Here is a 15,749-nt window from a genome sequence, read left to right on the forward strand (position 1 = left end):
AAGTACGTTGTCAGGCATCTCTGAGCCTTTCCAGTAAAACACACACAACGGTGAATCAACAGTGTTGCTTTTATCCATTCTGTTTATAGACCTCTGTAGAGGAACCCAAGACAAATCAAAACAAAGAGGAAAATCCACTTAAGATTATCAGGGTGAACCCAGGGACTGCAAAAAGAGGTTGGATGGCGGTGGTGGGGTAATTCAGAATGAGAGAGAGGATGGGACAGCTAGGAGAGAGAGAAGCAGCAGCAGCTCTGGTCTGCAGCCGTGTTGCAATCTGAAGACTATTTAGTAAATAGCAGCAAACAGATGAATCTGTGCAGCTGTGTGCGATTGGACGGCCCATCTAAGGGCCGTATGTTCTTATAAAAACCACAGGGGGCAAACTAAACCTTTGGGGAGTGGGGACTAGTGACACAGCACCTGCATCCAGGAGAGAAGAGGGCAGTCACGGAAACAAGGAGATGATGAAAACAGAAAACAGTATGAACTGGATTCAGGTTGGCCACAAAGCTAAATTAGCAGGGATTTATCTCTGAAGTGGTTAAGTTCAAAGCCAGTGCACACTCCCAAGTGCAGCTCTGGAAAAACAGTCTTGGCATTTAAAATAGCATTTAGTGCCATTCGCTGAAGGAAATTAAAAAGACAATTTTACTACTGCAGTTTTTTAAATGGGCATTTAGCCTGTTCTTCTGCACGTTCTGTTAGGGTTCAGCCTAAAGAGAACCATGCAAAATCTCTCATTGATTGATGAAAAGCCTTAAATAATAGCTCTGACTCATCAAAAAAAAAAATTTTTTTTAATTGCGATGCTAGTTTACCTAAGGAAAACATTTTCAGTCATCTTTTCAGGTAACTGTGCATGCACACACACACACACACACACACACACACACACACACACACACACACACACAGCTGACCTTGGGCAGCATAGGTGTGGCCCTCTTGCTTTTCTTCTCTGAGGGGTCATCCAACATGTCTGGCTCAAAGTTGTAGAGTTCAGTCAGCTCGTTCATAGTAAAATGCCTCTCAATCTGCTGCTGGTCCACGACCCGGAATGACAGGGACTGTTTGGTCACTTGCCGCTCATAAATCTTCTCTTCCATTGTGCCCTGTAGAGCATTAGGGAGACAAAGAGTGATAAGGGGTACATTCATGTGACTGCAGAATCACAATGAGTCCTTTACATGTCACAGGAGGATTCCCAACAGTACTGGGAGTAACCCAGCAGGAGAAGCTCACCTGGGCCAGGAATCTGTAGACAAATACAGTCCTAAGCTGACCAAAGCGGTAGACTCTGAAGATACTCTGAATGTCATAGGAGGGGTTCCAAGAGGCATCAAAAATGATGACCCTGTTGGCAGCCACCAGGTTGATGCCCAACGATCCAGCTCGTGTTGAGATGAGGAAGAGGCGACCCCTGGAGAAGAATTTTAGTGGAGTTTAGATAGTGAAAAAGTGTTACGTATAATAGAACATGACAATGTCCACCAAGCAGAGGATGGGGTGGGTTTGCTTATGTTGTTTTAAATGACAAAAGGCATTTAAGACAGGGTTTACCTCATGTTGCTGGAGTCATTGAAGTCTTCTGCCCATTTCTTCCTGGTGGTGGCACTGGTGGAGCCATCCAGGCGATAGTAGTCAATGTTCTTGAACCACTTTCCCTCACCTTCCACAGAAATGCCACAATTTAGGACATTTGCTTTACCTGCTCTATGTTAACTCATCTCCAGCAACACAAATTTCTTAACACACTGGTCACCACATGCTGTTCTTTTTCTTGTCACCAACTTTAAACATCAAGGGCATAGATTGTGTGAGCAGATAGGTGGATTCATAGAGCCAAGCTGCCCTCAGCCTTTAAGATACAACCCCCTCCAACGAGCCTACATAACTAACAATTCAGTATGTTTCCAATTACAGCACTGTGATCTTTTCATTACAAATTGCGAACCCTAAAGCAAACATTTTTGGGGTAGATAAAAAAAGGCCATGGTCTAATCATTTTCAAAATGAAAGCAAAAACAGCTGCTGAAGTTTAATTAGGAACATGACCTTACGCCAGAGGCTCTGTGTGTTTCTGTGAGAATCTGTGCATGTTTAGAACGGGCACTAAGTGTGCCAGTGTGTACTCAAAGACATGCTGCAAGAATGCTGTCTTACAAGTGTGAAACCTACATATACATGTGAAAGTGCTTCAGCCTTCTCCCAACACTAATGTTAGCAGTCTTGATACCTCACACATGGTTGGTAGGTTCAAAGACCACAGTGCAAAACCACAAAAATTAACCTTAAGACAGACAACTGTGCTCCCCTGACTCCATCCATCGGTAGTTTGCTTTTAATATAATAGCTTACATGATGAAGTTAGCACATTACAAAACCAAAAACAGCCTTTCACATCATAACATAAAACAGGGAGGCTTATCACATGTAAATAAAGGTCCCTAAAGACCTATATGTAGACATAATCACTGACATGTCTTTGAAATGCGTGAAAACAATAGTCATTTCCTGGGGGGGGGGGTGTCATGAAAAAAAAGACCAACTATTCTTAAAATCTACCTTTGTATGGTGAGAGCTTGCCCTCCTCCTTAGCCCTGCCAGCTAATTCCAGGAAGTCCTCGATCAGGTCTAGAGATATCAGAGACTGGCTGAACACCAACCTAAGGAAGGACAAGAGATGAGGACAGGGAACAAGAAATACACCAATATCAGCTTACTAGTGTGAATAACCCAAACATTAACCTGTCACACTGCAGTCCTACTGCATTACTGAGCAGATTGACAACTTGTTGTTTCTGCAAAACAAAATATAAAACTTTCTCGCTTTGAATCAAACACATACACTTTTTCGTCGACTTCCTCAGCCATGCGCAGGATCTCCAAGAGGAGGACCATCTTTCCAGAGTGTTCAAGAATCTCAGAGTCGGCTTCGGTAACAAACTCTTTGTGCCAGTCAGCAGAGGGACTGCCTGGGCTTGAGCCAGAAGGCCGTGCTGTTGGGAGTGTCAAAATGTAAAGATCAATTTTCAGCAGACTTCCACATTTTTATGACCACAAACTTCAGCAAGGCACAGTTGCGTCACAACCCAAACCAGTAATTGGTTTCAAATGCAAATTGCCGTGACCAATGGCCACATGTACTATTCACAGAGGATTGGGGAACAGTTGCAATGACAGCATTGTTGATCGCCATTGGTGATTTGCATATGAAACCGATCGCTGGTTTCTGTTGCTACACAACTGGACCGGTTTTGGTTGTTATGCAACTGTGCTGTTTATACAAGTTTGGGGATACCTGCAGTCAACTGAGACTGACGAAGTCACTTAGATGAGCGATGAAACGTTTCTCCCACCAAAAGTGTCCAGATTAACTGATTCAACTTTCAGGGGTTTCCTTGCCTGGATTATTGAGCATGCATCGAGACAAACGTCACTGAGTTCTATTATTCTCCAGCAGATCGAAGTCTAACCCAGCCACTGAGGATGTACAAGCCAATGCATTCCTAGTGCAGGTCCCATGCCCGGATAAATGGGGAGGGTTGCGTCAGGAAGGGCATCCGGTGTAAAAACTTTGCCAAATCGAATATGCGAATTATAAATCAGATTTCAATACCGCATCGGTCGAGGCCCGACTTACCACTGACTGCCACCGGTACTGTTGGCCAGCAGGGCGCTGGTGGAAACTATGCTACTGTTGGGCGAAGGAGAAGGAGAGGAGGAAGGGTAGGAGAGTGGAGTTGAGAGTCGGAACTTTGAATGTTGGCAATATGACTGGTAAAGGGAGAGAGCTGGCTGATATGACGGAGAGAGGGAAGGTAGGAGTAGTGGTAGTAGTAATAGTTGTAGTAGATCCATGTCTGTCTGAAACTCAGATATATGCACTGTCCAGTACACCAAAGAGACATATCTATAGCATATGGAATAGTAAACGCATATGAATTACATATTTTTAAGGGCGCTCAACTGATTTAAATACATGTGCAACTGTGGAAATTTAAACTAGAGGAGGTATCTTGGAGCGCATGCGTAAACATTTGATGCGTTTTGCATGACCTTTTGCTTATTTATAGCAATGTTTTTCTGCTGCGATGGCATCTGACTTATTCAAGCAGTCTTGAGGTATAAATTGTTTTACCCTCTTCTATGGGGTCAGCCCGATTACGTCCCTCTGGGTTCCCACCCCGGGAACTGGTGTTCCACTCCTTGATCACCTCCAGGTCATCGCTATCAGATTCATCCGATCCCTTCTTTTTCCCCTTCCCTCGCTTCTTCTTCCTGTCAGGAAAATGGCAGAGGTTGACAGATGGCAGAGGAGAAAGCGAGACAGGGGAGTGCATGTAGTTGTATGGTTGTGTGTGAGGGTGAGGGAAGACAGGATTAAGGCCCTTTTACTTTTTCAGCTTCTCGTCCTCGGAACTCAGGCTCATAGAGGACTCGTCCGTCTCTGAGGCAATGAACTCTTCCATGCTGTCCTCATCAAAATACCCCTGGGAGAGGAGACATAGTGCATATGTGTAAGTCTTAACTGTGCAGTAGTACAGGGTCAGCAGAACACAGGCAGCTTGATCACATGTAGCAGTAATGATTCAAGGGGAAATTCTTCTGCAGTGCCAAGTATGTGGATTGTTCTCCCTTGGCAACTGGCGGCATTCTTTTCAGGTAGGGAGGAGGTACGCATGTGATAGAGATACATATATGTTTGTATAAATTTGAAATAATGCAGTCCTAGCATTTGATTTGGAGCAAACAATTGGGGTTTGGGGGATGGCTGGGTGCTTAAGCAGACAGGCACTTGTTTCATCCCCTCCCCCACACTATCTTTAAACACGCGCGCACGCACACACACACACACACACATACACACACACACACACACACACACACACACACACACACACACACACACAAACAAACAAACAAACAAGCACCTTATTTTCTTTACTGATGTAGTCCAGCTGAAGGCACCAGGGATGGGTCCAGATTCTACTTAGCATCTGGAAATCCTGGAAAAGTTTGGTCCCTGCGCGGCCCCGGCCCCCCTCCAAGGCATTCCCCACACCTGCACCCAAGGGAAAGAAGAGTGAGAATGAGCACAAACAAGTGTCTATAGTACCCAACAGCCTCCTCGCAGCTGCAGCCAAGCCACCACCCCCTCACAGTATCAGCAACAGATTAGTATGAGCTTAATGTAGTGCTTTCAACAGCTGAGACATTGATTGTCCATATGCAGCCTCAAAGACCCTGTCAATAGCTGGGTGGAACTCAGTTAAACGTTGTTACTCAATGCAAATGTAGAAAACCCAACATTCTGACACTCTTTTGGACGGCATTGTCTGGAAAATACCAGATAAGCTTTGGAGTCAGTGACATCCTTTCAAGTCCAACCTTGTAACAAAGTGTCTGTTGTGCTGTGTTCAATTAGCAGCTTCATGAACTAAGTCGTTGGCAGCAGCTAAAATGTTAATGCTCTGCAAGCTGTGTGCCAGCTGAGTAGTCTGTACCAAGCCAGCAGGGGGTTCAGGAGTTAAGATGAACAAGCATGATGAGATCAAGAAGGGGGGGGGGGGACTATGAAAATTTGGTCAAGTCACGCCCACACATACCCCACAAACACCCCAGGAGTGGCTAGTGGTCCTGAGTGCTAAGACACCACCTTGGGGGACCAGAGCCACAGCCACAAAATCAGCAATGCACTCTTAGGAAAGCCAGGCCTAATGAGCCACTGCACATACCACTCCTCCTACTTTGCCTTTCCTTATATTCGCTATCCTGGTCGCCGTTTTCTCTTTTGGTATAAAACTTTGAACCGCCCCAACACACACACATCTTTCTTTTCTTGCCTTTATGCCCCCACATTCCCCATGTCCTCCCCCTGTTCCCACTCTCCCAGAGCTCTTCATTAGAGAGGGAGATGTGGGAAACTGGGCTTAAACCCCGCCTGCGGCACTCTGCCAGCTGCCACACACACACACACACACACACACACACACACGTGTCTGCAGGCCACATTCTGAGACGCAAGACCACTAAACGACTTAACAATATGCATGGGAAAGAGTGCGCCGGCAGACCATCCATTCATCTAAAAATCAGATTCACGTAAATAACACACAATATTTTCTGGGGGGGGTTAGGGAAAAAGCTAAAAAACTTTGTGCTAAACTTTTAAATTAGCTCTTGGGCCATTTTTGTGCAAGCCAGTGTACAGCAGAGCTCTTACCTGTGAAGTGTTCCAGGTAGTATCTGTACAGTTTGCACTGGATTGGGGTCACCCTCACTGACAGCACATACTCATACTTGGGAGGCAGGAACTTGGTGAGTGCTGTGTAATCTTTCCTCTGTGAAAGGGTGAATAGAAAGAAGCATGTATTTGAGGCACAGTGTGTCCCTTGAAAGAGTCAGATTATGACTGAGCAGGTCAGTGACATTTATGCTCAAGTATAGTAGGTGAGCTACCTGTACACATCCTGCCAGCATCTCATAGAGGATGTGAGCCCTTTTCTTCATGACGCGTACGTCTTGTGGTGTGGAGTCGGCACACTGGCCATTCTGAATGGGGTTTATGAAGCGGTTCCTGAACTCCTTAACTGACCCAAGCAGGTTCTCCTTGATGAAGGTCACCATGCAGTGGTCTGGAGGGAACAGGGCAGAAATTGGGAGTAATTTGCAGATAAAATACAAGAGACATACATTGGTGCTTCTAAATTTCAGCACAACATTTGATGTTATTGATCATTGTCTTCTTATTGCCAATTTAAATATTTTCTTTTTTGCCTTAAGCCCTTGCTTGGATCGAGAGTTATCTTTCTGGTAAAACAAAACAAGTATATTCCAATGGGAGCTTCTCTGATAACAAAAACATTTTATGGAGTCTTACACCAACTTTTATTGTCAAATTTCATTAAGAAAATAAAAAATATTGAACATATAAAATATAGATAATTAAAATGTCGTAAAAATTATGTATGCAGACGACTCCACAGTGCTCTGTATTGCACTGTCTTCCACAGAATAAAAAGGGATTTTCAGTGCAGAGTTGCACACCATTACTGAATAAGTAAAGACAAATAGATCAATTCTGAACACAGCAAAAACTAAATGCACTGTTTTCCGCAGCAGATATGTGCTAGCAAAACCCCTCAGCTAAACTTGTCTGTAGATGGGACACCAATAGAGCAGGTCACAAACATTAAATTGTTGGGGGTGAAATTCAATCTTTTGCCCTGGTCTGATCACATTGACCATTAGAATTATGGGTGAGGGTTTGGCTGTTTTTAGGAGGTGCTCTGCCTATGCTCCATCTTACAAGATGTGTTGATAGGTCACTTTTATCACACCTTGAATGCTAAATCATCTGGCCCGGTGCCGCTGAGATTCATTTTAAGATACTTCAAATTGCACAGAACATAGCAGCCAAATCAGCTCTTAATTGCCCATCTCATCTCATCTTCAGCCACTTCTCCAGGGTCAGATCGTGGTGGCAGCAAGCCAAGTGGGACAATCAAGATGTCCCTCTCCCCAGCAACGCCCTCCAGCTCCTCTTGGAGGATCCCAAGACGTTCCCTGGACAGATTGGACATGTAATCCCTTCAGCGAGTTCTGGGTCTACCCCAGGGTCTCCTCCCAGTTGGACGTGCCTGGAAAACCTCCCAAGGAAGGCACCCAGGAGGCATCCTAATCAGATGCCCAAACCCATTAACTGGCTCCTCTTGATGCAAAGGAACACCGGCTCTACTCCGAGCTCCCTCCGGATGTCCAAGCTCCTCACCCCATCTCTAAGGCTGAGTCCAGACACCCTACGTAGGAAACTCCTTTCAGCCACTTGTATCCGCGATTTCACCCTTTCGGTCACTACCCAAAGCTCATGACCATAGGTGAGGGTTGGAACGAAGATTGACTGGTAAGTTGAGATCTTTGCCTTCTGGCACAGCTCCCTCTTCACCACAATGGTCCGGTACAACGTCCACATTACTGCTGATGCTGCAGCAATCCACCTGTAAATCTCCCACTCCATCCTACCCTCATTTGTGAACAAGACCTCGAGATACTTGAACTCTTTGACTTGAGGCAACAACCCATCCCCAACCCGGAGGGAGCAATCCACCATTTTCCGGTAGAGAACCATGGCCTCAGACTTGGAGGTGCTGACTCTCATCCCGGCCATTTCACACTCAGCTGCAAACCGCCCCAATGCATGCTGGAGGTTGCGTTCTGATGAAGCCAACAAAACCACATCTGCGAAAAGCAAAGATGCAATTCTGAGGTTCCCAACACTCCTCACCTTGGCTGTGCCTTGAGATCCTGTCCACGGATATCACAAACAGAATCGGAGACAAGGGACAACCTTGGCGGAGTCCGACACTCACCGAGAACATGTTTGACTTTGTGCCGAGAATACGGACACCGCTCTCACTTTGGTTATACAAGGACCGGATGGCTTGTAGCAACTGCTGGAGTATGGGGTACCGGTCAAGCAGCCCCCCCCCCCCAAGAGTGTCCCTGGGTACATGGTCTCCAAGTCCACAAAACACATGTAGACTGGCTGGTCAAACCCTCATGTCTCCCTCAGCACTTCCGCAAGGGTAAAGAGTTGGTTCATTGTTCCACGGCCAGGACAGAATCTGCATTATTCCTCCTGGATCCAAGGTTCGACAGTCGGTCGGAGCCTCTTTTCCAGCACCCTAGAGTAGACTTTCCCTGAAGAGTGTGATGTCCCGATAATTGGAGCACACCCTCCGGTCCAAATTGCCCATTCCGAATGAAAACCCAGCTTTTTACAATTAAGGGTTAGGGTTAATCCTATCTGTGACCCTGACCAAGGCAATGGAAAGAAGAACTGGAGTTGGTCCCCTGCTCCTATACAATAGGATGGGTTAAATGCAGAGAACAAATTTCATTGTAAGAACACAATTCGTTGTAAGGTACATTGACAAAATAAAGTGTCTTTCTCATTCTTCTTAATGTGAAATGCTGTCTGCAAACATGCCCTACTGTTTTATGGAATAATTTGTATTGATTGGTAATTATCATAAGTGTTATACATGACAAGTAAGTACAGGTCATCTCACTGTACACCACCCATAAACCAATTGTATGAGAAAAATTGTCCTCTACAGATCCACTTCTGCCTTGAATGCGGTACCAACCCAGATTAAACAATTTAAAACTAAAAACTTAAAATATTAATGAAACAAAGATTGATGGGCCTGTTTAAGCCAATAAGTGTTGTTGCCTGCCAGAGCCATTGTTACCGTTTGTTTTGTTGTTATTTCTGTTAGACATATTACTTTTCGTTTCATTCTTGAGTCCTAATGTATATATTTATGTGTGTATATATTTATGTGTGTATATACACTCACTGGCCACTTTATTAGGTACACCTTGCTAGTATCGGGTTGGACCCCCTTTTGCCTTCAGAACTGCCTTAATCCTTCGTGGCATAGATTCAACAAGGTACTGGAAACATTCCTCAGAGAGTTTGGTCCATATTGACACGACAGCATCACGCAGTTGCTGCAGATTTGTCGGCTGCACATCCATGATGCGAATCTCCCGGTCCACCACATCCCAAAGGTGCTCTATTGGATTGAGATCTGGTGACTGTGGAGGCCATTTGAGTACAGTGAACTCATTGTCATGTTCAAGAAACCAGTCTGAGATGATTCGAGCTTTATGACATGGCGCGCTATTCTGCTGGAAGTAGCCATCAGAAGATGGGAACACTGTGGTCATAAAGAGATGGACATGGTCAGCAACAATACTCAGGTAGGCTGTGGCGTTGACACGATGCTCAATTGGTACTAAGGGGCCCAAAGTGTGCCAAGAAAATATCCCCCACACCATTACACCACCACCACCAGCCTGAACCATTGATACAAGGCAGGATGGATCCATGCTTTCATGTTGTTGACGCCAAATTCTGACCCTACCATCCGAATGTCGCAGCAGAAATCGAGACTCATCAGACCAGGCAACGTTTTTCCAATCTTCTATTGTCCAATTTTGGTGAGCCTGTGCGAATTGTAGCCTCAGTTTCCTGTTCTTAGCTGACAGGAGTGGCACCCGGTGTGGTCTTCTGCTGCTGTAGCCCATCTGCCTCAAGGTTCGACGTGTTGTGCGTTCAGAGATGCTCTTCTGCATACCTCGGTTGTAATGAGTGGTTATTTGAGTTACTGTTGCCTTTCTATCAGCTCGAACCAGTCTGGCCGTTCTCCTCTGACCTCTGGCATCAACAAGGCATTTTCGCCCACAGAACTGCCGCTCACTGGATATTTTCTCTTTTTCGGACCATTCTCTGTAAACCCTAGAGATGGTTGTGCGTGAAAATCCCAGTAGATCAGCAGTTTCTGAAATACTCAGACCAGCCCGTCTGGCACCAACAACCATGCCACGTTCAAAGTCACTTAAATCACCTTTCTTCCCCATTCTGATGCTCGGTTTGAACTGCAGCAGATCGTCTTGACCATGTCTACATGCCTAAATGCATTGAGTTGCTGCCATGTGATTGGCTGATTAGAAATTTGCATTAACGAGCAGTTGGACAGGTGTGCCTAATAAAGTGGCCGGTGAGTGCATATGTACAATATATTTTGTGTACAGGTGTACAGATAAAGCAGGAGTTAATTTATGAATTTTATTTTTTTCCCATTTACTTAATTATTTTTGTCTCCAGTTTTAGTGTGCCTTTTAGTGTATTAGTGTATTAATGGTTGTCTACTTTCTAAGCGTGGACCTCAGGAGGATTAGCAACCAGTATCTGAAAGCTAATGGGTATCCAAATAAAGAATAAAGACCAGAGCAAAGAAATGCTGTATTTCAACAATCACACATATAACCGACAGATGAGGTACAGATAAGAGAGAGGGAGTAGTTCGAGACTTACATTCTATAAGATTGTTCTGAAGAGGTGTTCCAGTAAGGACGATCCTCCTCCTGGTCTTGATGGAGTTCATTGCTTTTGATACTGCAGATGACTCATTCTTCAATATGTGACCCTCATCACAGATAACAAAATCTGGACCTAGTTTGGGAAAAAGAAAGAAAGAAATAGACAATCGGGAAAAGAAAAGTTTTTGAGAAATGAAGGGAACATGTCAAAGAGGGGGGAAAAAAAATCAACACTACTTGGAAGGGGTAAGTGACTTGTCCCATGACTGACTGGTTGATCAATCCACAGTTTGCAAAATAAAGATTGACACATCCACGCATTACTGCTCAAAGCCACACTACTTACCCTCCAACAGTGTTTCAACACCTCACTGAGATCTAGGGAGCTCTTTAATGTGCAATAATGCTAGATTAGTTGAAAGATATAGCAAAAGCTAAGAAGAATGGTAAAACAGGTATGGGGATCCTGTAATACAACTGCCCTCTCCCTGCCAACCAATTCTCTTGTGGTAATTCATAAAGGAAAATTGCACATTTCATTTTAGAAGAATTTCAGACATTGCAACAGTAACTAAATAAGGAGAGATTTGTAGAAACTTTGCAGATTATCATTATCTGGGGAATTATGCTTTCTATGTAAGCATCACTGGTTACTATACCTGGATCTACCAGTGTCTTTTGAAAGATCTCCTTGAGCTTCTTGCTTTTGATGTTCCTGCCCTGTGTGAGGTTGCGGTACATCTCGTAGCCTATGATCATCACGCCCCCATCCTCTTGCCAACGCTGAAGTGCATATGCTCTCTCCTGAGGCCTCTTCACAGTGGCCAGTTCAGTCACCTGGCAAACACACCAAAGATCCACATGCAATGTCATACCCAAAATATACAGCTTGCCTGATCAAAGTTTTATGTCACAGAGAGACAAAAAAAGAAAGTATATATTTTGAAATAAAAGGAAATGTGAAAATCAATGATGTGTCTTAAAAAAAAAAGGAAATCCTGAAAAGTCACTGGAAAATAAACTAAAATCCCTGTAAATATAAAAAACAACAAGTGACAAATTATTACCTCTAAGCTCTCGTCATCTTTCATTCCTTCCTGCCATTTCTCAAACTCGTTGAGCCAATTAAGGACAGTGTTCAGGGGACACACCACCAAAGCTGTGGTGAAGTTGACTTTCTCACAGAGCAACAAAGTGTGAAGGAATGTCACCACCTACAGTGCAAAAACAGAACTACATTTAAACACAGGGAAGCGATATGGAGCAGGAAGGTTTACTGGTCGATGATGACCAAAATGTCTGCAGCCAGGGATGTATAGATTATTCAGGACGCATACCAAGTTACATTTTCCACCAGTCAAAGGCTGAAGCAAGAAAGAGAGACGAGATCACAGTTAATCAAATCAAACCTCTTCATCGTATGGAGCTGTTTGATGTCTGTTGCAACTCTTCACCCCCCCCCCAAAAAAAACAAAACATTTAAGAACATTTTTATCAACAGTGTTGATCAGACACATTTGCAGTTGTAATAATCCATCAGAATGTTTCCCCAGGAGTATGATCTCTCATCCCTATTGAACAAATTTTTTTTAATTGATTTTGTGTATTTGTTTACTCTTCATATTTGCTCTGTTTAATTAAAGCATATATTTGTATAGAAAAACATGAGGTCTTTCATATTTTTCGATCAAAAAGCTGAAAGAAGGCCTCCAGTTTTGACATGACCTAGTGAGGACGTGTTCCAAAGCTTCTTCACTGAACTTCCATATATTTCCTGCAAATATAGTGACTGAATTCTCAAAACAGTGCACATTGTTGCTGTAAATTAGTACTAATCAATTCTTAATGTCCAGAAATAAGAACCATGTGGGGAAACAGCAAGTCAACAATGCTGACCGATAGCTCTCTACTAGCTAGCCAAATAACAGGTAAAATAGCAGAGGTAAACACTGGTGATGAAATGATCACCACCATCCGCACTGAGGTGAAGGAGCTACAAGCAGAGATTATGGCTTAATTTTGTGCAACAGCTGTAACTATGTGCGAAGAAATAGTTAAAGAACTTTGTTCCACAATAGCTTCACTACAGACATCAGTGACTGACCACGCCAATAAAAAGCACTGCACTGGAAACCTCCCAAAATGAAGTTAGGGACAGGCTGGCGGAGCTGGCCATTGTTTGCAGCCAGGGTGAACAATGTCAAGCTTGAAGCCGCAGTGGATGACCAAGAAAATCGCTCCCGTCGACAGAACCTACGTGTGGTTGGCTTACCTGAGAGTAATGAGGGCACCAACCCAACTGCCTTCATGGGCCCCTTTCCTGAAGGAAATCCTGGGCAAGGAAACTTTCGCCAACACACCGGTTGACAGACCGACAAAGAGCACATAGCACCCTCACAGCCAAACCACCACCAGGCAAACCTCCGACAGCCATGCTGGTGCGGCTGCATTACTACCGGATGAAGGAGCCGATTCTCCATGCATCCCACGAACGTGGACAGTTGTCATACAAAGGGAAAAGGATCCAAATATTCCCAGACTATTCTGTAATGCTGGCCTGACGCAGAGCGGAGTTTACGGACGTGAAGGCACTACTCCACCAAGCCGGCGAGAAGTTTGGTCTGGTCCAGTGGTCAATCCTGCCAAGCTATGGTTTACTTTGCAGGGAACTGTCCACACTTCCAATCATCCCAGTGCAGCAATTCTTCTTCCAAAACACAATTCAACCTACGACTGAGCGACCGGACAACAGAAAATGTAGCCTACCTAAGTAGAAGGGTATATAGCTTGGCTTTGGCTGTGTACTACATAGGGCATTTCTATTAATTATACAATTTTGGGACGCTCATGTTAATCTCGCTGCACTTTTTGGTTTGCGGAAGAAGTGTTGATCGAAATAGAGCAAAAACTTTTTGGACTGACAGTGGAAGAGTTGCACCGTCTAAGTAAGTATTGCAGTATTACGGACAAAAACAATGTGAACATACGAGATAAAAGCCGTTGAGTATTAGTGAAACATGTGGGATTGCTAAGTGAAAACAGACAAATTGAGAACAATTTTAACGGCACGTTGTAAGTACAGGTTACCCAAAAGTCTCCGGAGAAGTTTGTTAAAGCACTGTGAGTGGCTGTTGCAGCTATTAGAAACAAAAAATGCAACTTGATTTGACCGATTGATCCTATCCAGTCTATCGGTGCCTGCTTTTATTTAGTTTGTGGGCCACATATGCGATCTGCTTTGTCTATTGCCATTTTAGAAATGGTCAAGGTTGTTCCGGGGGTTAAATAAGGAGATGAGTCACCAGTGCTGATATAGTCTTTATCCCAGTTGGAGAGCAAAAACATCCAGCGTACAACACCTTTACAGCGATATACATGCAGTAATGCAGCACTACCTAAATTCCAACAGATGGCAGCAACGTACCATCTAAGAACCGTAACAAAGGTTATATATAGCTGTACACGTTACATGGGGCCTCCGTTGATGTGGCCCACACTATACTCGTTTTCATTTGTTTTATGCTTACTTTTCAATAGCTGCTGCTTACAAAGGCGGCTGCTTTTCTTTTATTCGGATTGTGTTAGTGGTATTTCTTTGACTATTTTTTTTTTCAATTGAGAATAGGACTGACTGGGGCTACCAGGGTTTACATTTAAACTCAAGCTACTTTTGTCAATTGTTCAGTGGAGTTACTATGTTAGTTTAATGACAGAGAATGACTATTACCTGCACAAGCGTTTGCTGCGATGGAGTTTTGAGTTCAAGATGCCCACTTGGGGCAGGTGGGTGGGAGGCCAGGGTGAGAGGTGGGTGGGACTGGTGGCAGAGTATATATATATATATATATATATATATATATTTAAAAAAATTTAATTGTTATTTACTCTTTTTTCACTTCTTCCTCATATGTGTGTATAGCTACTATATGGTTTTGGTTTCAACGACAATTGAACATTATTTCTTCCACATCCAAAATGGCTGATTTAAACATTACTGAAGGTAGTATCCGTTTTGTCTCTTGGATTGTCAAGGGTTCAAACAAGGTTACTAAATTAAACAGAATAATGTCCCGCTTACAACATTTGAAGGCCAACATAGCTTTTCTTCAAGAGACACACCTGTGCACCTCCGAGGTTCCAAGGCTCAAAAGGGGATGGGTTGAGCATTTATTCCACCCCAGGTTTTATGGTAGAGCCAGGGGTGCTGCCATTTTAATTTGGAAAAACATTGCTTTTGAACTACTCAGCTCCACCGCTGACCCCAGTGGCCAATATGTTATTGTATCAGGTCTCATCCAAAACACTCCTGTAGTCCTTGCCTGCATATATTCACCTAATTGGGATGACAAGTCAATTTATTTCCAAATTCTTTTCTACATTACCAGGTTCCAACAACAGTTAAGGGGGGATTTTAACATGGTCCAAGACAATACTCTTGATAGGTCATCTACCAAACACGCAGTCCTTTCTGGCTCTGCTAAGGTTACGACCTCCCATGCTGAGCAGCTGGGCATATCTGACCCCTGGAGGTTCACCTTCCCATCAACCAAAGCATACTCATTCTTTTCGCACCCACACCAGACATACTCGTGGATAGATTTCTTTCTTGTTGATGACAGACTTTTACAAAAGGTTAAGTCATGCGAGTACCACAGTATTGTTATATCAGACCATGCCCCTACCTCTATGGAGATCAACTTTTCTGATTATGTCACCTGTGCTACATGCAACCTATATGGATTCTGTGTATTGTGGTTTGCAGCCAAATGTTTGTTTGTTTTACTTTTGTATTCTGACCTTTCCCACTAACTATTCTATACTTGATGGTCTTGTAATGCCAACACCCGCCCCCT

General features: G+C 43.9%; 1 protein-coding gene across 2 annotated transcripts in view; it reads right to left on the minus strand.

Moving 5' to 3' along the window:
• The window catches only part of atrx (ATRX chromatin remodeler), a 66,187-nt gene that overhangs the window by 18,723 nt on the left and 31,715 nt on the right, over positions 1-15,749 (minus strand). For both annotated transcript variants that reach the window (XM_056282493.1, XM_056282485.1), the window contains exons 17-29: positions 11,964-12,110; positions 11,556-11,733; positions 10,892-11,029; positions 6,466-6,641; positions 6,230-6,347; positions 4,938-5,068; positions 4,402-4,496; positions 4,145-4,284; positions 2,852-3,002; positions 2,569-2,669; positions 1,564-1,672; positions 1,246-1,423; positions 924-1,115 (exon numbers count right to left, since the gene is read on the minus strand). In XM_056282493.1, the coding sequence (XP_056138468.1) occupies positions 924-1,115; positions 1,246-1,423; positions 1,564-1,672; positions 2,569-2,669; positions 2,852-3,002; positions 4,145-4,284; positions 4,402-4,496; positions 4,938-5,068; positions 6,230-6,347; positions 6,466-6,641; positions 10,892-11,029; positions 11,556-11,733; positions 11,964-12,110 (1,854 nt within the window). The remainder of the gene's footprint in view (positions 1-923; positions 1,116-1,245; positions 1,424-1,563; positions 1,673-2,568; positions 2,670-2,851; positions 3,003-4,144; positions 4,285-4,401; positions 4,497-4,937; positions 5,069-6,229; positions 6,348-6,465; positions 6,642-10,891; positions 11,030-11,555; positions 11,734-11,963; positions 12,111-15,749) is intronic.

The sequence above is a fragment of the Lampris incognitus genome, chromosome 1 (genome assembly GCF_029633865.1).
Source record: "Lampris incognitus isolate fLamInc1 chromosome 1, fLamInc1.hap2, whole genome shotgun sequence".
Lineage (NCBI taxonomy): Eukaryota > Metazoa > Chordata > Actinopteri > Lampriformes > Lampridae > Lampris > Lampris incognitus.